The sequence below is a fragment of the Puntigrus tetrazona genome, chromosome 3, assembly GCF_018831695.1.
Source record: "Puntigrus tetrazona isolate hp1 chromosome 3, ASM1883169v1, whole genome shotgun sequence".
Taxonomy (NCBI): Eukaryota; Metazoa; Chordata; class Actinopteri; order Cypriniformes; family Cyprinidae; genus Puntigrus; species Puntigrus tetrazona.
Window position 1 is genome coordinate 17,503,220 of NC_056701.1, and position 23,912 is coordinate 17,527,131.

Here is a 23,912-nt window from a genome sequence, read left to right on the forward strand (position 1 = left end):
AGTTAAACTATAGTAAATAAATGAATACTATTTATACAAATTTTATACCTATTCTAAATATGATGATATGGAGGCAAGAAATTTAAGACCATTTTCATTTTTGAGTGGATTAACCCTAAAGACATGACTGCGTTTACTCCGATCTCTCACTCTAACTACGAGTCCTCCAAAGGGTCTAGAACAGTGGTTCCCAACCGGTGTACCGCGGCACTAAGGGGTGCCGTGAGATCTTTTGAGGGTGCCGCCAAAATTTCAACAAAATTTTTTTATTAAGGCAGAATCAGTGTAAACAGTATTCTCATATCATCTAGGACTAGGTATAAGGTGTTGTTGCATGCAAACTCTCGAAATGAAACAAATAAATAAATAATAATAAAAAAGCTACGGAGATTTTAATTTCTATTTCCTTAAAAGGGTGCCGGGAACTTTTGAAAGGCTTTCCAAGGGTGCCTCAAACAAGAAAAGGTTGGGAACCACTGGTCTAGAATTATGTTTTTCCACTCACAGGAAATCTGTATGGCTGCATATTTTTAAAAGCATGGTGGAAAGCCCCATCTTGTGGTCAACACTGGATATTACACCGTTTGCTGCAAAAAAAAAAATAGGTCAAACCCAAGCTAAGCAAATGAAATGAATCAAAATAATTATTGAGGACAATTTTGAGGTTAGACCTCTAATGCAGGTCTATTTTTTTAATCATAATTCAACCGCCAACTTACATTGGGGAGACAATGTTATGAATACAAATGATTCTTCAAAGAAATGCATTCTTTAAAATAATAATAAAAAAAAAACATTCAAAATAATAAAAAAAGTGCATACACATAAAACGTACAAATAAATTAACAAAAAAAGCATTTGACGCAGTCTCATGCAACCAAACATTTACATGGTTTTCACTTTTTCTAACCAAATATTATTTTCCTCTTTTGGTTGACCTAGACTGTTGTTCATATAATAAAATGAAAGCCCAGTTTATTAGCCCACCAAAGCAGGTACCAGTTCGTGAACAATACTTGAAAACTGCTCTGGGCCGAAAGAAATCATTCAAGTCCAGTGTGTAAACCAAGAGAACGCATATTATACCATAAGACTGATACAGCTTCGTTATAATGATAAAATCATCCGTCCTATCCAAACGCTTGATAAGACCATGTCATATTAGCACTTGAGCCATTGAAAACATCCCATATGCAGTAAGACTATAAAGAGGGTAATAGCACTTCTCTGAATTCATGGTCCGAGAACTTCACAACTTAAAACATGGAATGACATGAAAAACAAAGTGAATGTAGTGTTTAGTGTATCAGCATTGCAAGCGATGCGGGACTTGTGTGCACTGATTGAACGCTGACAGTAAAGTTACATAGCTGATATAATATACAACATTCCCTACAAACTACATGTGAAAGCATGAGCAGACCACATCACGCCAGCGAAATGTGAAAAACCAAAACAGGCTGCAACTATAAAAATATAAAAAGTAAATTTATCACATGGAAACAGGGAGCTCTTACCTTAAAAAACAGCTTATGAATTAAAATAATAGTTTTAATTATTAAAAAAAAGGACGAAAATACAACGCAGATTGCTAATTCTGGATTACATATGGTTAAAGCTAATAATTTATGTTCTCATATCACAATATTTAAAAACTTAAAAGTTAGACAAGTGTGCAAAAAAGCAAGAAAATGGAAACAATTCATGCTGTTTTCTTTAAAAAATAAAAATTCAGACATTAATAACCAGACTCCTCTTGTTTAGCAACAGTTACTTGCATAGTTAAGTGCATGCGTTAATGTTATCATGCAATACTGCTTTTTACAAATACTTTTTCAGTGCACACACAAAATGGGCCTGTCGCAAAAAATAAGAAGCGTGCTACACATTAGGTTCATTGTTGAATTATCTATTTTAAGATAAAGTGTGCTGAAAGAGATGGGTTTCTGAGACCGAAAAGGAGCATGAAAATGAGAACGGTTCAACGGTGGCGTCAGCAGCGCTTGGATTAATGTTTTAATTACAGGGCAGCAAGCTGAACAGCGGCCAACGTAATGACACTATTATGCAAATGTTACAATAATGACTTGCTTAACCTTACATTTCTCCTGTCATACATAACATTTTGTATTAGTCCAAATGAACTTGTCAGAGCTAAATCGAGAAGAAAATATATTTAAGTGAAGTCGATGGTGTTGACGAGTTTTCAATTGGATATTAAATCACAAAAATAAAAATAAAAATAAAAATATGAAACCCATATTGTGGTGAGCCATTAATCCTGAAAATAAATTCTGATTTACATTGATTAAATGGTTTTATCGCTATTGCATATGCACAGTATCGATATTTAAAATAATTCGTTTCTATAACAGCAACATTATGTTCAACATGTTTCCCAAACACAGAAGGTCATATACCTGTTCCCCTACAAAGTGTTGAAAACTATTGCACTGGTTGTCCACAGATAAATATGGGAGATAAAAACCGTCGCGCAAGGGTTTAACCCCAGCTCGGAGCAAGCCAAATGAAAACCGCTCGTATATGTTGGCATCAGACTTGGCGGGCATGAAATGGTTCAAGTATGATTATGTGGCTTTTAAACGTTCATTATAAAAACAAAGATATACAAAACAAATTCATGCAGGGCTTACACGGCCTCTATTATTATCCAGATCACACAGCGTTTTGCTGGAATAAACTAAATATTGTGAGTTTAAAGATTGTCCTCCACTAATTTACCATTTGAAAGATCACATTCATTCAGCAACAATTCAGCTATCGGCCTGTAGTCGGCATTGTTGCGCATATTTCTAAGGGCAGTAATGCTACTGGAACACTTGTAACTGCTCTCGAGTACAAAAGAAAAAAGTCGGGATAGGAGAGCAGGCTTTGAGAGGTACCAAAGAGATTGTTCCGACTCTGCCAAACCCCATCTACAAGTCTACAGACGCAAATTCAGCCAGGTTTCGTGATGTAACTCTTCTCAATCTCATGCTGTATCAGTGCCAGGGGAACACTGGACTGTAAATAGCACCAAGTGTAGATGTGGAGTGAATTGGTACAGTACTCCAAGGAATATCGCAAGAATCTAATTTCATCATAAGTGACTTGTCCAAATAAAAAGGTACGGTACCAAGTTAAAAATTATTGTACATAGTATCCATTACATCTAAGCATTATTCGAGGGAGAAAAAATATATACAAAGTGCTAAGTTAAAACATTCCTATTCAGAGTCGTGAACAGTAGTAGATTCATATACCATACCTTGCCAGAGGCAACGATTTGGTTCCATGGCAGGATAGAAAGGCGCTTTCTGATAATTGACATATTTTCTTTGAGAAAAGTAAAATACAGGTATATACTATATACTTTATATTCTTCTTAGGCACATCAAAAAATAGCTGCATTACAGAAAATAATGGAACTGCTATTAAAATTTCATTGAGGCGTCTGTGTTGGCCGTGCAGAGGATTGCATGCTGGAAGAAAGCTTTTTAGAGGATGAGATCTTTTCAAGAGGCCTCTTCCCATTGATGGGAGACTGAAGGCTAGTCTCAGAATTGGAAGACTTGGACTTGCCTACTGGTAAGAGAGAGCGTTTGTTGGGGGTGGAGGTCTTTGATGACTCTTTCTCATTGGCAGCAGCCTTGCAGGAACGTGGCTCCGGAGAGACCTGCTGGGAAGAATTTCCCGAGCCTTCGCCCTCATCGGCATCAAGTCTGCACTGGCTGTTGGACTTGGCAGTCCTTTCGACAGCCTTCTTGGCGAGAATCGAGGCCTTGCCCAGATCGGCTGACCGCCGAGTCTCTTTCTGCCGAAGCGCACTCTTGAAGAACGAGAGTCCCTTGTCCTCGGATTTGCTGCTGCGCCGGAGGTCTCTCGAGGAGACGCTTGGGGAGCGCAGGCTGGTGACTGAGGAGCTACTGCTGGAGCTTCTCACTGGCCTCCTTTCAGGCCGGCTGGCCTCGGCAGTCTTGGGTTGGGATGTTCGAGGGGTGGCACTGACTCTGGACTTCTCTGCCAGGGGACTGGTATGCGCCAAGTCCTTGCTGGAGCCTCTCTCCACCAGCTTCTTCTTGCCAGACACAGAGTTCTTCTCAGCCACCGAGGAGCTCTTTTTGGATGTGGGTGATGGAGAGGCGGAGGACTGGGGTGTGGAAGTAAGGGACGGTTTCCCCTTCGTGCCTCCAGACTCCTGTGCCTGCAAAGACTCTTTCCTTCTAGAGGGCGTTCCTGAAGGTGTACCCTTGGTACTCTTGGGAGAATCGCTCTTCTCTTTTAGATTGGTCGCTTTGGTGCCCTTCACTTGAGGGCTGGAAGACACTTGGGATGATGGAGACTTGGTGACAGAAGAGGAGCTCTGGCGCTTCTTGGAGGACTTCTCTTGGTCGCTCTTGGTTTTGGTGGAGCTCTTCTTGCTGGAGCTCTTCTCATCTGCTTTCTTCTCCGACCCGGAGCTCTTATGCTTCTGCTCTTTGACGAGCACTCCGAGAGCATTCTGGTCCACTGCGTTAATCTGGTTGTTGTTGTCAACGGTCTCGCCTTTAGAGCTTTTTCTATCGGACTGTGTTGGAGCTCTGCAATAGGCCTCATCTAAGATTCGTTTACCACTGCCGTCATCACTGCCATTACCCTCCATCATGGCCAGCGGGGCCTTACTGCTGGGCTGCCGCTCATGTCTGCTGTAGCCGCCAAAGCAAGACGTGGACACTTTGTCATCACAAGCTTCACCTATCCTCTCGAGAGGAGGCGAAGATCGCGAGTCCAAAGAGAATCGCGAGGGGGAGTTGGATCTCATTTGTAGTTTCTGTGACAGGGACCAGGAAGGTTTCATCCCGTTTTCACTGAAAGCCAGAGGGCTGGTAACCGACGATCTGGAGGACAAGCTCTGGCGCTGGATGCTCCTCACGAAGGGCCGCGTTGAAAATCCTCCTTTAAAAAGAGAAGAGAGATTTAAACTAATGCGCTGATACCAGACTGAATCAAAAGAGCATTGGCATGCAGTTTTGTCTTAACTGAGCAAGGCGGGAGATCCTGTGTTAGTAAGCGCTAAAGCTACAAGAGAGAAGACATAATAAAGAAAGGCAAGAGTAAAACACTGGCACAATACACAGAATAAGAGGACACAAGGAAGATGAGGGCAAAACACGATACTACTCGGTTTATAAAGATTTACATGTTAAAGACACCAGAAAGGTCAACACCCATGTTAGAGGCATGATGAAGGTCCTCACCATCATCTTCACTGCGATCACCAGGAAACTCCACTGACTCTGCCAAAGAGATCAGGGATGTGCGTCTCGAGGAGGCTCCAGAGGCCAGGCTGGGCGGCCTGCTGCCCGGGAGCCGGTTAACCCAGTGTTCACATAAAGATGAGCTGGTGGAGCCTAAAAAACAAGGACAAATCCAAAAACAAGGATCTTTATTCACAGGGCCATGTTCTGCACTGTTGTAGAGGTTTTTTAAACAGTATTATAGAGTTGTTAGAAATTTTCACACAAAAAATAAATAAAACCTTCTGTTTTCTATCCATTCTCCAACCCTTAGAATTAATTGGGAATTAATTTACAGCTTAGATGAACCACTGCTGATCATTAGGGTTGTAGAATACTAAGACATATGTAAAAGCTGTTGATCATATGGCAGTTTTGACTTTTTGCTCCCCAAACAAAGCACAAACTACTAATGGAGCAGCAATCCATCAATACATGAATCAAATGTCTAACAATATGTTGCATTGATACAACAGGTGAAAAAACAAAGTCTATACTAGTACTATATAGACATCTTTATATTGACACTGTCCACATTTTCACACAATGTCTATGAATTACCGTGCATTCTCGTTTAAACTCACCTGTCAAGACTCAATAATAAAAACTGCCCAAAGGCCTATCTCATAAGATCACAGATTTGATGTGTCAAGCTCAATTTTCATGTTATATACTGAAGTGTTTTGTGAGTTAATAAAAATATAACTGCTTGTGTAAAATAGGCACATAATATCATCAATATGATCAATATACTCCTGAATCTAATCACACAATACCCTGTGTAGTTAAGTTTAGACTTTATAGATTTGGTTTCGAGTTTAGAAAAACATGGAAGGATGTGATCACAACAAATGGTAATGTTACCGTACAGCATGTGCTATATTAAGGTTTAGATTTAGTTTGTTTGGTAAATAGGTAATCAGAACTCTGACAGACATGACTGAAATCTTTAGGCTGCAGGGTGGTATCTGAACTTTTTTTGGGAAGAGGGGGCTAAATCAATTAAATTCCGGCCCATAAAACAGCAGTAATTTACAACAATTATTATTATTATTATTTTGGTTGAACAGTGTAGAAAGACTGAAAATGTAATTTTTTGTTGAATGGTTTCTGTATTGTGGTGATTTTAAATGATTTTAGACATTCATTTGAACTTAGTCGTAAATGAGCTGAAGGACCTTCAATGCTAGATATGTCTAGACAGTACATCAAACTCTTTATTCTTTTTTCTATTTCTACGAAATGGAATCAGGCTCTACTCTCAATTAGTGGCATGCTAATATAAAGCAGCTTCGACGGACTGGAAATCGGGTCGCTTGGTTCACATGCCAGCACCTTCACAAGCTTTGTAAATGAATAAGACAAATGAGTCAGCAAACTGTGTCAACCCAAAACTCAATAAGGAACAAGAGTCACCTGCGACAGAGCTGTTTGCCGACCATGAGGGAATAGTTGTCCTCCTTTGATAGAACAGAATGTATGCGGTTTGCTGACAGACATCTTCCTCAGCTACAGGCTGAACCTCACTGTCATCAAAGCAATACCACTGCCCATCAATGGAGTTCTTACAGTACGCTGTTAAGAGTTAAAGGACAGGGAGTGAAATATCAAATCAATCAATCAAAAAGAGAATACAGCAAATTTTCTATGTAAATCCAAGCATTCAAGTTCTTAGTGCATTACCTGTGTAATGCCCTCCATGCATGTTGCCATGATGATTACACACAGCATAGAGGTCATAAAGGTAGTCATCTGGGTTACGGCCAAGTCCATAAGGTCGCCTCCATGGAGACCAGTGTGAGGGTAAGCTCCAGCTGCTCTGGCTCCTCTTCACCACATGAGGCGCCATATCCATGCCAATTAAAGGAAATCGCACCATGTTTTGCATCTTTACCCTCCTGTCCCCCTCCTTGAAGACATACAGTTCACGTAATTAAAAAAATATTTGCACTTTTCTATTTAAAAGATGCTAACACACAACTCTCCAGGTAGACATAATTGATAGTGAAAGGGTTAGTACACCCCAAAATGAAAAATTCTGTGATTAATTACTCACCCTCATGCCGTTTCAAACACTTAAGTTCATCTGCGGAACGCAAATGAATATAGTTTTGCTGAAATCGGAGAGCCACAAGGACCCTCCATAGACAGTAACACAACTGAAATGTTCCATAAATGCAGTACATACATTGGTAAAACAGTCCACTTGACATCAGTGGCTTAACCTCTGTTTTGCAAAGCTACGTGAAATACTTTTGCGCAAAGAAGGAAAGTATGCACAAGAACGTACTGGCCGCTGTTTATGGTTAGAGAAAAGCATGTGTTGTGATACTCTCTAAAATGGCAAAAGATGTAACTCAAGGGGGAAGAATGGTTGAGTAAAATTATGTTATTTTTGTGTAAAAAAAAAAAAAAAAAAGAAGAAAGGATTCACGCAGCATAGCAAAACTTAGGACATGTTGTTTTACCAATGTATTTACTACATTTTTGGAACTGAATAATTTCAGTTGTGTTGCTCTCCGATTTCATCAGAAATATCTTAATTTGTGTTCCAAAGATGAACGAAGGTCTTAAGGGTTTGGAAAGACATGAGGGCGAGTAATTAATGACAGAATTCCCATTTTGGGGTGAACTTTAAAGGATCATCCCCTGGTGGGGTTCAAACTTTAACTTAATATTCAAACGTTCACCGCAGGCCACTCTGTAGACCTGTTTCCACCTGGCCACTTCAAGTATTTTCTCTGATCGGATATTTATCTGAATTGTTAAGACAGTTCCATTTAGACTCTGCCCCATAAATGCGTCTTCGCAAAAGGGATATAATCCGATCTTTAATTTCCACACTATAGGCACATTTAATAGTTCACATCAATGAAATCATTTTACTCATTATCAGCTAATTTCTAACTAAAAGACTGCAACAGAAGAGAGAGTTTCATCATTACGTATTGTATTAGCACAGTCATATATATATATATATATATATATATATATATATATATATATATATATATATATATATATATATATATACACGTTACGTCATATTTTATCTCTCTCTTGGTTTCAGCAACCAAATGCATTTACACTTGGCTGGTTTCATCTGGAATGCTGAAGTGGTTTGAGCGATCAGATTTAAATCAGTCCTGAAAGAGGATTTTCACCTGGTCTTTTCTCGACTGGACAGCTATTTGGTCAGAGAAAACGCACAAAGTGACCAGGTGTAAACATCCCCTATCACACATATGCATGCAGAGAGCACCATTTGCGCAGGGAATGCGATTTGATCAGTACAGCACCTGTCTAAACCTCTTGAGGTGCAGTATGAGAACATCCGGCAGGGTCCACAGGCTGAGTTTGATCCGCCCCTGTTGCAGTTGCCTGCAATGGGGGCAGCGCCAAGCATCATCTGGGGCCAACTGGAAGGCATACAGGAAGCAGACATAAACAAAATCAGTCAGAGAGGTTTTGCGTTTACAAATCTGGCTGTTCCTTCATTTTCCTTAAAGCACAGCCAGTTCCAAACCCTTCCTTAGCTGCCTGAGGCCGGCTCTGGCTAACCACAGTGTATATTTATACGATATGTGGACCCGTTTCAGGGTTAAAGATGTGTTCGCAAAAAACTAGCAATTTTAAAACAGCACCGACAGCAGAAATAGAGTAACACCGACATACTCTTCCTACAAAGGCAGCTCTGGAGAAGTAGAAATTAAAGAAATTAAAAGAGTGTGAGGATACTAAAGGAATAGTTCACGCAACTGAAAAAGTCTTCATTATTCATTATTCTCTTATGTTGTTCAAAACCTGTATGACTTCCTTTCTTCCATGAACACAGGAGAACGTCCGAGCTGCTCTTTTCAATACAAAGAAAGTAGATGAGGGCTGTCAAGCTCCGAAAATGACATTAAAGCATCATAAATCACCTCTTGTGTGAGGGAGAGGCAGATATTCAAGTCATTATTCAATATAAATCTTTTATAAAATTTCTAAAATTATAAAAAAAAAAAGATAGGTCTGGTTCTTCATTCTGATTGGCTGAGCTGCATTAAAAGCTGATGTAAATTACTAACTACAAACCAGAGCCATTTAGGAAATATTATTTCATTTAGTTGAGACGCTCCCACAGGCTTCCATAGGAACTGAGGAAGTGTGTCACGGAGCGGCCAATAGTTCCAAACAACCAATAGTTTCAGCACTGAAGCACATTCATTTCAGTGCTTCTCGAGCACACTCACCAGAAAGTTGAGGAAATTACAGCAGTTTTAATGCAATAGTTTACCAATCAGAAATCTGGCAAAGTAGTATTTTACGAAACGGTTATAGTCGATGCTTATTTTTAGATAATAGGCAGATATGCTATATTTGCTAGTTTTCAGTCCTTCTGCAATCTTTCTCTCTTTGTTGAAAGCTGAATGAGTTTCAGTTAAGACTGCCAATTAAAAGAATAAAAGAAAGAGTTTCTCTGAATGCAGTTGGTCCATATTTGCTGGTCTTTTTTAATATTAGCTTGTACATGAATGTCATAAAATACAGGGATATAAGTATATTTAATTCAACATTTAAAAAAGCTAAACTTACAAACATTGAGTGTTTGATAATGAAAACATTAAATAAATAAATAAATAAATAAATAAGCTATTATGACCGGTAAAACTCAAAGCAACATGTAGGATATATTTATTAAACAGCCATACCGGCATGTAGTGGTTAAACCATGGCACTACATAGAAATATTATTTTTCTGGACACCAAATGCCTCTAATTTGCCTCTTTGCACTGGGAATTTAAAAACATTTTCTCTATTTTAACCCTAAATACTTTGCCAATTGTAAAATAAATAATAAGCATATTAAAAAAAAAGCTGTCTCTTCATTACTCCCCAGTAGGGTTGGGTACCAAACTCTGTATTTTTAGGATATCAACCGAATTGCATCGTGTACTACAGAGTACTGATTCACATTAAATCAATTAATACCAAATTTCAAGGCCTCAGGAAGCATCTGATCGCGTTGAACACAGAGACATACAGAGAGAGACCCTGTGACATGTGAACTTCGCCATCTCACTATGTGACGGCATGACCACATCAGCTTGAGTCACTTCATGAGAATTTACCATTTGATTTAAAGAGAACTAGTATCATATCATACTAGGAACATCATAGGAACTATTGAGAGCTCCATGAACCATGTGACCACGCGGCGGCGAGATCAAAGCGTGTCACAACTCTGATTCTCAACGCCTCCACCTACACCTTTGTTTACTTTGTGTGTTGCTCTGCAACCACTTTGTTGACAACTGTTTCTAAGGAACTACATATATTTTTTATTAATATCATTACACGTTATTTGCCCGGTTTTATTTTGCAACTTATAAAGAATAACTGTTTTATAAAAGCAATAAGCCCCAATGAAACAATGTAACAAATGCCCCTTAGTTGGTATAAATTCACTGTAAACCATGGTTTCTTGGGGCTTACTGCTTTATTTGACAGCCTTAGACTTTTTTGGCTTAGTTTTGAAATTTCTCCCTTTGAAAGCAAGTCTAACAGGTTTAGAAAGACATAATGGTTGGACTTTATTTTACAGTACGTGTATTTACATGTACTTAATGTTCTTACAGTGTACTTATCCAAGAAAGTACTGGTAATATACGGTAACTACATGGGTAGGGTTAGGTTTAGGGGTAGGTTCAGGGTTAGTACCTTGTTATTGTAATTACTACAATAAGTAGTATGTACATAGGTAACAGTTTTAGTTTTTGGGAGAAAACGGATCCTTTGCGAAGGTAAAACTTGAATGTGTATTATGCCAGACTTTTACCTGCTCCTCTTTGGTGTAGAGCTGGAAGCACTGAGCGAGGGTGCAGGCCTGCGGCTGATGGTGCTGCTCTCTGTGCAGATACACACTCTCAGCATCAGGGATGTACTCTTCCTCAGTGTGTCCAAACAAACTGCGGGAATCAGAAAATACGCTGGAAACAAATCTCTAAGCAGACCAGTCAAGCATGTCTGCGATCCTCTACTTTGACTTCAACACACATATTTTTTTTTCTTCTCTGCAGGAGAGTTTCTCTAGCAGTCTGCCAGAGAATGCTCAAAACATGCACACATGTGGTTAGGAAACTCCTTTGACACTTACAGTGTCGAACCTGAATGTTTGAAATGAATTTTTTTTTTCTGAAATATTTTGGCCATATATTGGCATTCATCTGTGGAACTGATCTATACAGCAGTATAAAGTTTCCATGCATTTGACAAAATAAATAAATAAAACAAGTGGCTTCTAAAAGGCTTCTTTTGCGTTTTTTTTTTAATGCAGGCGCTCCCAAACTTCACTTTCAGCTAAACACATCTGTCCTAAAATATTTATATCAATAATTTAACAATATACTGGAATGGTCAACGTTATGTCACATGACATGCAAGGGATTTTATTTATTATAAAATAAAACATTTTATTGAATTTTTATTAATGATTTAAATCTTAGCTACCACCCAGGGGAATTTACAAGTTTCACATCCTAGTTTGGGAAAGTTTAGAAATCCTTAAATGTGGCTCCATTTGACTTACTATTCCTTGGTCTCTTTGTCCCACTCCACAACAATCTTAACATGAGGAGGTCCACCTGGCCCACAGGATTTATATGCTCTAAAAAGGAAAAGTTGAAGAAATCTTTTTATGAGTCTGTGCGCACTAGAACAATATGCATGTTTAAATTAGTCAGTAGGACAATTAAAGTTTAAGTTCACACAATATGCACTGAACACATGGTTATGCGTTACAAACCTTTCCACAGTGGGGTGACATAGTGGCTGTTCCTCCTGTGGCAACAGATATGTGATTCCAACCACTCCGACCACACGCAGACTGAAGGGTCCAACCTAAAAATCACCCATTCACTTTATTAGAAGTTGCAAGACATTTGTACTAACTTGAAAAAATGCATTCGAAGACCTGTGTTGAACAACGAGTAGAGGCTTCACTGACCTGAATGTAAACCCCTGGCCTGAGTAGGTGACGCATTTTCTCCAGAATTTCTTTCTGTAACACATCCCATGTCACAGTGCGCTCTAGATATAACACAAACGGAAGACCAAACCTGCAACAAACAGAAAGTACAGTACTGAGGTAATCTTCCACTTTGTGCAATATTATATTGTGCATAATGAGATTACTACGTTTTCGTCATGTACTGCAAGATACTGTTTCCAAAATAATGGAACTTCAACTGCTGCGAGCATGTCAGAAATACAATCATTTTACCTCCGTCCTTGATGGCCAGTGCAGGCTCGGTTACAGATCAGCAGAATCATTTTCTCACATCCAGTGTTTTTGTTGGGAGAAGCTGGATTCATTGCGCCCTGCATGAAAGACGGCGTTCTGCTGCTCTCGGCTCCGTATTTCAAATTGTTCTGATTCAGATTAGCAAGAAGGCTCCCTGGAAATGGTTAAAACAATTGTGTTGGCAATTAAGTTAGCAACAATATGAAGACAATTACTTTCAAACTCTCAAGTCTACTTTTATGATGATCCTAATCTAAGCTACTGTAGATATAGTTTCTATGTTTTCAAAAACAAGGCACTACCTTTAGCTCAATTTCCAGTGTTATATTTTTCAATAAATGCTGATTGCTTTTAATTACGATTATTTGATAAACATCCAGTTTTTCTTAAGTACAAAGTATACTTCGTTTTTTACGCGGATGCTGAATTTTTGCGTACAGCTGTGTAAATACTGTCGTGACCACAACCGCACATCCTCTGTACATTCAGCTCATACATTTTATTGTTTTTGGCTTTAATCTGTTGCTCCAAAAGTTTGGCCCATTGTTTGACAGTTGAAAACCAAACAGCTGTCTACTGGAGACGGTAACAACAATAGACGCCAGCCTAGATGTGAGTGTAAAGAGATATCTGCAAGTCTAGTTTAAACAAGTACAAAATACTGGTCAAATTTTGGAGAGAAATGGTGCAGACCAACACCAGACAAAAATAAAACTTTCTAGCGCAAGCGTTATCCACCTGCGTTTGCGTATGCCGCCAAATGGAGAGTACTATGAAAGCAAGCGTGTTTGGCCGTACGATAAGCATTTGCGTCGAAACTGAAGTATACTTTGAGCTGTAACCAATGCAAGTGCAATGCATGAAAAAGTACCTCTTTTAGAGCGAATGTTTTCTAATCTAAAAGTCTCAGGAGTTTCAAAAGCAAAGATTGAGTCACTTTCTTGAATGATATCAAGATCGTCGTCATCGTCACAAAAGGAGCGGTGGAAACCGTCGTAATACATTTCAGTCAGGACAAACTGCACAGACATAAGAGAGACGGATGGTCAGAAGTGGTTTACACTCAACATCTCGGTAAAACAAGGCAAACAAACAGGAAACGTTTTTGGTTGATGACGTTATGTGGGAAGACGAACATACAAATGGCAATCAACCCTCCATCAGTGTCCACACCTCAGTATTAATGGAGAATCAGTATTGTATTCAGAGAAACAGTAAAAGATCTTCACACCGGACCGGAATTCGATGCAAAATAACATCTTAGTATCGTGCAAAAAAGCCTGTGGAAACTGCACCTGGTCTGGTGGGATCTTGGTCTCACGTGACACGGCCTCTCTCAGTCTGGACACAGTGCTGTTGAGTGGTACGGCCACACCGATCCTCATGCAGTGAGAGTACTTGCCTTGATAAACCACGGTCACATACAGAGGCCTGAGGGATGCCAAGCGATACAGCAAATTAATCCAAAGCAACTTCAGAGAGACAGTTGCCTTGGAGCAACCAACAGCGCAATAATGAAAGTTCGTGTATCACCCCATGCAAACTTAAAGGGTTTTAGCTGCCAACCCAGATTTTTAACCATTAGTTCACATCACCACCTGACTGTAAAATCGAAGGGTCCTCCACTCCGAAATAAAAATGCATCGTTTCCTCATCCTCATGTCATTCGAACCCCAACACCTTCAATCATGATCAAAGTAAATCGAGTAAATTATGGCAATTTCCATTTTTGGCTGACGCTACTTCGGGTGTGTGGATAAAATAAATAAACATTCCAAAAATCATTCATTTAAAATACAAGCTGATAAAATGTAACGCACTACTTAAGATCCTTTTACAGCATTCAGCAGCCTACAAGGACTGAAAGTATTTAGAATTGCTCTAATGATGCTTGATCACCTCTCTAAATGCATTAGGAAGCAAACTCATCTCTAAAGAGGAAAAGCTGTGTGCAGTGGCCCCAGAAGGCGAAGCCGACTAAATCAACAGCTCTTCATCAATATCTGCCCACGTGAAGTGGCATATCAGGGATGCGTAGGGAATAAATGGCCTATGAAATAACACACAGAGATAACAGCACTTGCTAAGCATGAATAAACAGAATTAAGAAGAGGGCAAATAAAATCTACTCCCACAGACTGTGACGACCAGGGCAACTATCGCTTAAGTCGCACATCGCTGAACTTCCAGGCGAAATTTTCTCGGATCGGTCATTCTTCATGCTGGCAGAGTATAAGCTCCAAATCTAGTCTTTCTGAGCACTAATGTTTTTTCAGAGCAGAGAGATGCAGACAGTGCAGAAAGCTACAGCGGAGGGGTCGAAACATCCCCCGATTTTTCTTTATGATGCAGAACCTCTTGGATTAGGGATGATATGGAGGCACAGGCAGGGTTTTACTCAATAATGATGTGGAAGTGAAACCTGCCCAGCTATTCTACTCTCCCAGGGACTATCATTCACTGGTTCATCATCTCCGCTGTGCTACGAGGGGCAGGTGTGCTGTAAATCACTGTCTGTCTTCTAATACTACTCTTCTATCGTTAATGTGTACTAATAAATTCAGCCGCTGGATTAAACCAAGAGCTCGTCTTGATCAACCACTACACTGGCCTCTTAAAAATAGCATCAGAGCACCTCAGGAGAGAAGCAGAACAGTATGATCATTTGAAGGGAAAGTATATATTTAGCACCTTAAACAAGGAGAAAGTAGCAACTTTAGATCCTTAAGAAACATGAGGAGTAAAAGCATACATGGATATCCACGGCGTGCTGTCAGTTTGCAAAGTTAAATTTGTCCATAAGCTTGTAAAAAACAAAGGAAAAAGTCTGTACTGTTTAGTGTTGCACTTTCAATGAGAAGATACGAGGGGTGTTGGTGTTTTTTATGTTAACTAAAACTAAGACTACAGATCGTTTGGTTAACTGAAATAAAGCTGAAATAAAAAACTCATATTGCAACTAAAAACAACTTTAAGCGCTAAAAATGTTCAACCTGAATTAAAAATATATTTGAAATATTTTAACAGAAATATAGAAAAATAATACGAATTCCAATTATATTGTACAACTTAAGTATTTAAAAAATAAAACACGACAGAAATATTCACAGGAACAATGACTTTAACGTTTATATGCCCCTAGAAAAGCAGTCCTTCCTGAATTTAATAATTCCTGTCAAAAATGAGGTTCACTTTTTATCTATAGTTACTACAGAGCGACATCATGACAAATCCAACCCAAGGTTCAGCTAAAAATTAAGTGAAGCCATCAGTTTTCTATTAAAAGTGAAGTGAAAGTCAATAGCTGACTAAAAACAGTCATGCAATCGAACCCTTCATCTAAACTCTAAATCTTCATCCTACCCCTGATGATCAGTCACGCCATTAATAAAAACATGACGGCTGATCGATTTGCCATAATGTCTACACCTACAGATGAAGCATGATCCCGCCATCAAAACACACCGAGACAAATTAAAAGCGGTCTCTGTGACATCAGCGCTTACCGTGTATGAGGTAATGGTATTGGGAGGGAGATGCAAAGAAAAGGATCAAAAGTGTTGCTCTGTTTCTGACAGTGCGGACAGGTCAGCGAGGATCTGGAATCAACAGAGGACACAGTGAGCCATTCCAACCAGGACAAACATTTAAATAAAGCTGACAGACAGGCATCGGTGTTTATTACCTGTACTGAGCTTGAAACAGCTCTTGAACAAATGAGCCAGCTGAAAGAGGAGGTGAAGGCCCCTCTAACGCTCCATCGTCTTCCTCAACGGGAGGCTTCGGTGACAAACGTGAGAATTTAACATTATTAACACCAGTAACTCAAAAAGACGCATGATAGATTTGCAAATCACATAATAAATACTACCACACTAATCATTTTTAATCTACAAGCGGATGACGTTCAAGTCAGGCACATAAAGCAGGGCCACAGCTATATAAAATGAAAAAAAAAATCAAACATTTATGAATACATAATCATCACAAGGTTTTTTTACTGACCAGTTTTTTATTTAACAAGAATGCATTAAATTACTCAAAGCATTCAGTAACGAAATTAATACTGAACGTGAATAGATTTCAACTTTAAATAAACAATGTTCTATTTAACTCTATTTAGGTCTTGAAAAAGTGTATCAGTGTTTCCGCAAAACAAAAACTAAAATTTAATTAAGCAGCAAACTGTTTTCAACATTGATAATAATAATACATGTTTGGTAACACTTATTCACTGTTAATTATGACTTTTCCCTCAATACAGTCCTAATTTGCTGCTTATTAATAGTTATTAGGGTAGATGTTACGCTTTGGTATTGAGTAGGATTAGGGATGTAGAACAAGGTCGTGTAAAATAAGGCATAAATGTGTGCCTAATTGCTGCTAATATTGTAGTAATATGCTAATAAGCAACTAGTTAAAAGACCCTATTTATAGATAAACTGTTAACAAATCTTGATCAAATCAGCCTATTGGAATGTTTTTTGAAAGATCATGTGACACAGAAGAATGGAGCAATGATGCTGAAAACACAGCTTTTTATCACAGGAATAAATTACAACAGAAAATGGCTATTTTAAGTTATAATAATGTTTCCGCTGTTAAAGCATCCAGAATGCTGTGATTTAAACGCTATCTACACGATCCAAGAGTCCCGAAGAACTGTTGACAGAAACCAGATTAAAGGTGAGTATGGTTATTCTGCACCATAAGGTACAGAGTGAATCAATAAATAAAACCCTGATATACTGCCGAGACAGCGTAAGTGATTAATAATAAGAGAGACTGGCGTTCTTCTAGAAGTTTAAGGATCCAGCTAAGCATCTGGCTCTTCAGAGCAGAGAAGTCAGTCAGTCAGTAAGCCAGGAAACTGTCAGCCTCGTACTTCTTGGCACAAACTCCAGGAAACCACAACGTACATCTAAATCAATCGGACAAGCTGAATGACCTCATGCGAGTATGCAAGTGGCTGACCCTGACCAGGACACCACAGGCTGTAAAAAGAAACCCTCTTCTGAAGAGGCCATAGGATGTGACTTAACGACACGCGTTTGATATAGGGGAGGTTTTAAGTCTCCTATACCCTTCTGTGCCGGTCTTTGTCAGACTAATGTCTGATGGGAAACTCCAAGCTGTCATTCCAGGGCAGAATGGCTCTATAAATCCAGCCACGTTTGGCTCTTCTCCTCTTCTGCTATTTAAACAATTGAAATCCTAAGCTTTTAGGGAACTGCTGATACAACCTCTGTATACAGCTAGAGCGGCGAAAGGTCTCTTAATTCAGCTGACCTTAAGAGGTGAACATTCTTCGGGCCAAACATTTAGTCATTAAACGTCAGCCATACCTTTATAGTGGCTCTGATGTTAGGGTTTACAAGATGGTTGAGGTCTTCATGCACACGGTCGAGAAGCCAGAGAAGAAACTCCTGGGCATCGTGTTGGGCATTTCCCCGGTACTGCATGGCACTCCTGGCCACAGCATTCTGCCACAACACACACAGTATTAGTGAGGTTTTCAACAATAAGACACGCATGTTTCTAATCTGCAGAAGCAAGATACCAGACACGGAAATATTCTATTCAGTGTTGACAGCTGTGCTTTTTAGGATTCACTTTTATGAGTTTTTAACCATTTAAAGCCTACTGAATTATATTTGACACGATTCACAAAGGACCAACATGATTCAACCTTGATGACTGATCATACTTTATTATTTTGTGTCTTTTTGCTGGGCTTTTTTTTTTATTATTATTTTTAGGAAGTTAATGTAAGAATGAACATTTATTGGACTGAAAGAACATTTTTACATTTACATTTGAACGTTTTTAAGAAAAATAATAAAAATGTCAGTATCAAGTATTATACATGAGGCTTTTGGGTAATGTTTATTTGTACATTTAACAACCATAACTGCATTGCATTGCATTATATATTTCCTTACGCTTTGATCATGCTACAGCTCTGACCATAAAACTAAGCCTTAGTGGGAGTGTAAGCCTTACTTATAGTGATAACTAATATTTATATGCAATTATGTAAGTAGTCTGCTATACTGTTATCAAAATCTCACTAATTTATAAGATTAAAAGGCTAAATCACAACATCTGCAACAATTTCTGCTCAGACTGGGCCTCTAAATAAAACCAGGGTGTTTTTTTCTTTTTATAACCTGAGCATGAACTTTACATTCTTACTACATCATACTATATGTCAGCTTTATTTATATATATATATATATATATATATATATATATATATATATATATATATATATATATATATATATATATATATATATATAATACAATTTTAATAATACAAATAGTGAAAAAACACACAGAGTGTCAGTAATGCTTAAAGACAAGACTAAAAACTCAACTTTCAGTTTCATAAATTTTATTATTGAATTCAGCCCAGTTCAGTTTAAATAGTATCTGTGCAATCAAATCGACGATAATCGAGCAAGCAGTAACGACAGCAGCCAGGAATCAAATCTCCATCTGTGATAGAATAAAGCCATATAATCATATTATATATCCTTGTATACATTATATATCCGAGTCTTAGTTTATTAAATCAGCGAGTCATTGACCAGCTCAAACCGATTCATTCCAACTCGTGAACGCCTTTTGTGAAGCGGGGATGCTGAATTCCCACCATTGTAGAGCGGTGCAGATGGTAAAACTCTTATATAAATGTTTACAGTTTGCAAGAAAGACCTTAACATTACATCTCTCTTGGACTTAATTTCTTTTAAAAGCCCATTTTGTTCGTTTCATATTTGAATGCTATTTTTGATGCATTAAATATCAAATTCAATGTTTTCAAAAAATACAAATAAATAAAAATAATCCAGAAACATAAATACAAATAAAATAATACATATGCATTTATTTATTGTTATTTCTGTTTTGTTAAAATGTGACCCCGGACCACAAAACCAGTCATAATGGTCATTTATACATCAAAAGAAAGCTGAATAAGAAGCTTTCCATTCAGGTATGGTTTGTTAGGACAGGATAATCAATATCGCGAGGCTACTATTTGAATATCTGGAATATGAGGGCGCAAAAAGCACATTATTAATTAAAATCGTGATTCACTTCATAGAACAAGATCTTAATATTCTAATGAAAAATCGATCATTTTGACCCATACAATGTATTATCGGCTATTGCTACAAAAACACACCAGTGCTCCAGGGTCACACGTTATTTCAGGTGAGCGCGCGCGCGTGTGTGTGTGTGTGTGTGTGACCGGCGACGTCGGCGCACTCCTGCGCGTGAACTCACTTTGAAGTCGCGGCTGTGCTGCGGCGTGTACTCAAAGGTCCACAGGGCTCGGACCAGCCCGGACAGCTGCTCGGTCACCTCTCCTCTGTCCTGGCCGCCCTTCCTCTGCACGACCCCGTTGGTCTTGGGCTTCTCGTCGTCCGTCTGGTCTCCTCGGTACTGCTCCAGCGCCAGGTACTCGGCGAACAGCTCCGTGTTGCTCAGGCACTGCAGAATAGCGTTCATAAAGCACGTATTGCCGTGGTTCTTCAAACCGGCCACCCCGGGGATTTTGTCCCTCGCAAGAAACCCCCCGCAGTCGCTGTCATCCGACGCGACGGATCCCTTGCCCTCGTTCTTGAAGGCTGTGAACCCCCCGTCGTCCTTGTCGCCCTCGGGCGCGTGCAGCTCCGATCCGAAATGAGAAAGCGTGGAGAGAGTCTTGAGGACTCTGCTCATGAAACTCCCCACGGAGCGCACCGAGCCCCGGCGGAAGAGCTTCTTGCTGAAGCCGGACTTCTTCTCTTTGCCCGAAGCTTTGCTGGACATGTTTGGAGCGTTTAGGGCATCCCCCCTCTCTTGCCGGCGAGAATCTAGCTACGACTGCTAAAGCGCTGCAAACGCTGGCTGCTTATTCAGAGCGTAAAATCCACTCGAGATCTGGCATGTTACTTCGCAAAGTCACGGAGAGCTAGCTAGCCGGAGGCAGCGCCTCGATTACCCAAGCGTTTGCTTCAGCGACACGATCCGAACTTGCCTTGAGAAAACGCATTGTGAGACGCGCACGCCTGACACTTTTTTCAGATATTAAAAACCTGTCAAGTCTGCGGCAACCAGGCTATTTATTAACCAGCTACTCGCTGCGCATCTATAGCACGCTTTATTATTCGCTCACTGGATGCACCCACTAAAAACAACGCGTTAGGGCTCGCACGCTGTCTATAATCCAGTGAAGTGATTTTTTTTTTACTAGCTAACACTGTGGCTAGCTAGGCCTGCCCTGGCTAACCGTTTGCCATGTCAATGAAATGACTGGCAAAAGTGAATTTCTACCGGAAATCATCGCGTGTAGCACCAGCATCAAAGTCAAACGCGCTTGACCGCCACGCGCGATGATCAAACGCCGCAGGCACGCAGATCGCTGTCATAATACGGGACAGTGGTTAGCTCGCGCCGCTAGCGCGCTAGCCGATGCCGCTTCTTCATGCATAATTGAGCGATGCACTGCAACTCCACCCAGGCAATGACGCTCCGCTCGCTAAATATTATGCGTTCGCGCCCGGCCGGGACGCTTCGGCTTGTTTTGTCTGTTTTAAATCCAGCCGTCGCAGCGAGCGCTGTCCGGCGCGAGACCGACGCTATACGGCAGCAGACGCGCGCGAACCGGCGAGAGATCGGCGTGCACCACAAATCCCGAAACGTTTCGGCGTGCTCCCGTTGACTCGGCGGTTTTCTCCTGGCGTCCGGTGGAGTCCGATAGCGGCAGTGGCGGCGCGTCGGTGGGCCGTCGCGTCCGCGAGCGCTTTAGTTACTAAAATCACTGACACTGCAGGGCGGCGGTGCTCCCGTGACGTCAGAGCCCCGCAGCGCTTTCTGCTGGATACTGTCCTGGCGGTCGTGGATTTTGGGGGTGTCCTCGTCAACCTTTGGGGAGACGCAGTGCTTGGGTGTCGTACCGAGCGCGTGGTTTGAAAGCGTTTACTAAGCGGGTCGAGTAGCGCGCCCCTTACACGGACCTCTAACGCGTTCGTTTCACTCACATCACGACCCTGGATCCTGCTCGGGGTTGTTGTTTTGGCGAAATTGAGATTTATAGCCTACATCATCTGAACAACACAACACGGCCGAACGCATACGCTTCCCTTTGATTCTGGAAAATCTGGAATCTGAGGGTGCAGAAGAAAAATAAATCAATTATAATAATCCAAAATGAAGTTCACAGTAGTAAATATCTTCATGGAACATGATCACTACTTAATATCCTACTGATATGATTTTAACTCACAATGTACTTTTGGCTATTGATACAAATATACATGTGCTACTTGAACCCCCCCCCCCCCTGATTTTGGACAGGTGTTAATTTGTATTATCTTTAAATTATATTACAGTTAACTTCAAAAATGAAGAATATTGTGGGTTAAAAACTGCAGCCGGTTGGTACATCATTTTATTACTGTGACATAACTAAAGACTATGTGACATTCTGAGGGCGATCATTAGGAAACGTTGGGGGACAGATTTAACATTGATATATAACTTCCTTCAAAGACTATTATTTGCATGGCAGCAAAGATCGGAGAAGACCGAGGGCACTAAACGTCCAGGATTGAATGCATGATCTGAAATTTGAAGGCGCCGAGGCGGTTACTTTAGTCACGAAGACGCCGCAGAAACCTGTTCTAGATTAATTAGAAAATCTTGTCCAACAGGATTTTAACCCAACTGACTTTTATGTTTTGGAAAGTGTCCTGCTGAGCGGTTTTGCACAGCCAGTACATTTATTAATGAAACGGTACCGATGCTACTGAAGCATTATGCTTTTTCTTTATGCAACGTATTGATTATGTTGACATATTAAACAGAATCGGATTTATTTTCTATGTTTGCACACACTGGGAATCTGACACGAGGTTTGATACGCTTCAAATGTTAGCCCCTACACACACACACACACACACACACAAACAGCGCAAAGGTCTCTCAAGAACTGCTGCAAAGCAACAAAGTGAAAAGTTCTCGGTGTAAAACTGCTGTAAAGTGAGGATGCTTTCGAAAAAAACACATTTATCGATTAACTTTCATCTACTAAATCAAAACAACATTTGCAGGTAGATCTTTTGAGGCACCTTGGAGTTCTTCTGGATTTAGTCTCGGTGTCTTCGTGTGATTCCAGGTCTCTGTCTGTCTGTCATCTGTATCATGTAGATTGACGTGAACATGCTTCTTTAAATGATAGCACAGACACGTGTAGATGGGTTTTGGCCTGCCTCCACGGCTGATCCAGTTGTTACACATTCAAGGTCGTTTGACTGAGGTCTGGTGTAACACGAGAGCGGCATCTCTATCTGCAGCCCGTCCATCCTCGCAACACACAGCTCTTCTCTTCTGCGCGGCAATAAAGAATGGCTGGGGTGCTCAATATAGGACACGTATTAAAAATGCATGACCTCTAATGACTGTTCATTTATATCTTTATTGCTTCCTTCCCTGCGGATCGTGATAATTCTGTGGATTCTCAAAGCGCCATGCGATGTGCGTCGTCCCAGATCAGGAGCAGAACATGAATCCTTTATTTCAAAGGCAAGTCCTTTATCGCCTTTTCGTGCGGAAGATAAATAGCTACAGCTGTCATTTAAAAAATACGACGTTGCGTTAGCGCATTCAAAGAGATATCTCACTCTCTTCGCCAACAAAGGCCTTGTTTTTCTCACGCAACCTGGCTTTGAATCGGGCCAAGATGCAACAGGGCAAGTTCTCTGTGATGATGCTTAGGCTCTTGCGTCGCTGCCTGACGGATCTGTCACTTCTGACGTTTTGGCCAATAGAAATCTGAGCTCGGTGCGGGTTGCACGGAGGGATTGGCTGGCTTGTTGCTAAGAGTCAAAGTGCAGTAAATCATGGGAGGGACAGGGCATTCCCACACTGCCGTTAAGCAGAGACACACACACACACACACACACACACAGGCAGACAAGCGTGTCGCAGCTTGTCGAAATGTCATGGGAAATCGCACAAGTGCACCTGCAACAAGCTCCCTGGATATGCATGAGCAGGATGTTTTGTGGAGTCGGGAACATGAGAAATAAGAGCGTTTGTTATGCATGAGCATTTAAAGTGTGCAGTGTTATTTTCATTTTCAATAAAAGGCTAGGAAACATCTGAAAAAGTGACTTTTTAAAAAAAATGTGCTTTTTGTTTTAATGTATTTTTCACTTTAAAGAAAAAAACAAAAAAAGTTGTTCCACAATTCCGAATGGCAGTGAATTGTGTTTTTCGTTCTCTTTTTAGATAAAACATAAAAGCAGCCATATATTTTAAAGCTCTAAATCTTTATATTTTGACATCTAAAACAAAC

At 40.1% G+C, this 23,912-nt stretch overlaps 1 protein-coding gene across 2 annotated transcripts; it reads right to left on the reverse strand.

Moving 5' to 3' along the window:
• Positions 1 to 657: 657 nt before the first annotated feature.
• usp31 (ubiquitin specific peptidase 31) lies at positions 658 to 23,272 on the reverse strand. Of its 2 annotated transcripts, XM_043235151.1 has the most exons (18): positions 22,684 to 23,272; positions 19,856 to 21,720; positions 17,908 to 18,045; positions 16,248 to 16,342; positions 16,069 to 16,161; positions 13,858 to 13,993; positions 13,434 to 13,581; positions 12,542 to 12,716; positions 12,266 to 12,377; positions 12,065 to 12,159; positions 11,849 to 11,926; positions 11,099 to 11,228; positions 8,576 to 8,695; positions 6,960 to 7,185; positions 6,693 to 6,851; positions 5,238 to 5,390; positions 5,020 to 5,058; positions 658 to 4,935 (listed from the first exon to the last, which is right to left on the reverse strand). In XM_043235151.1, the coding sequence occupies exons 2-18, from the start codon at positions 20,381 to 20,383 to the stop codon at positions 3,443 to 3,445; spliced, it is 3,918 nt and encodes a 1,305-aa protein (XP_043091086.1). In that variant the 5' UTR covers positions 20,384 to 21,720; positions 22,684 to 23,272; the 3' UTR covers positions 658 to 3,442. The 2 variants fall into 2 exon arrangements, with proteins under 2 accessions (XP_043091086.1, XP_043091087.1); XM_043235152.1 differs by lacking the exon at positions 5,020 to 5,058 and having other exon boundaries at positions 22,684 to 23,271.
• Between the last annotated feature and the right edge of the window lie 640 nt (positions 23,273 to 23,912).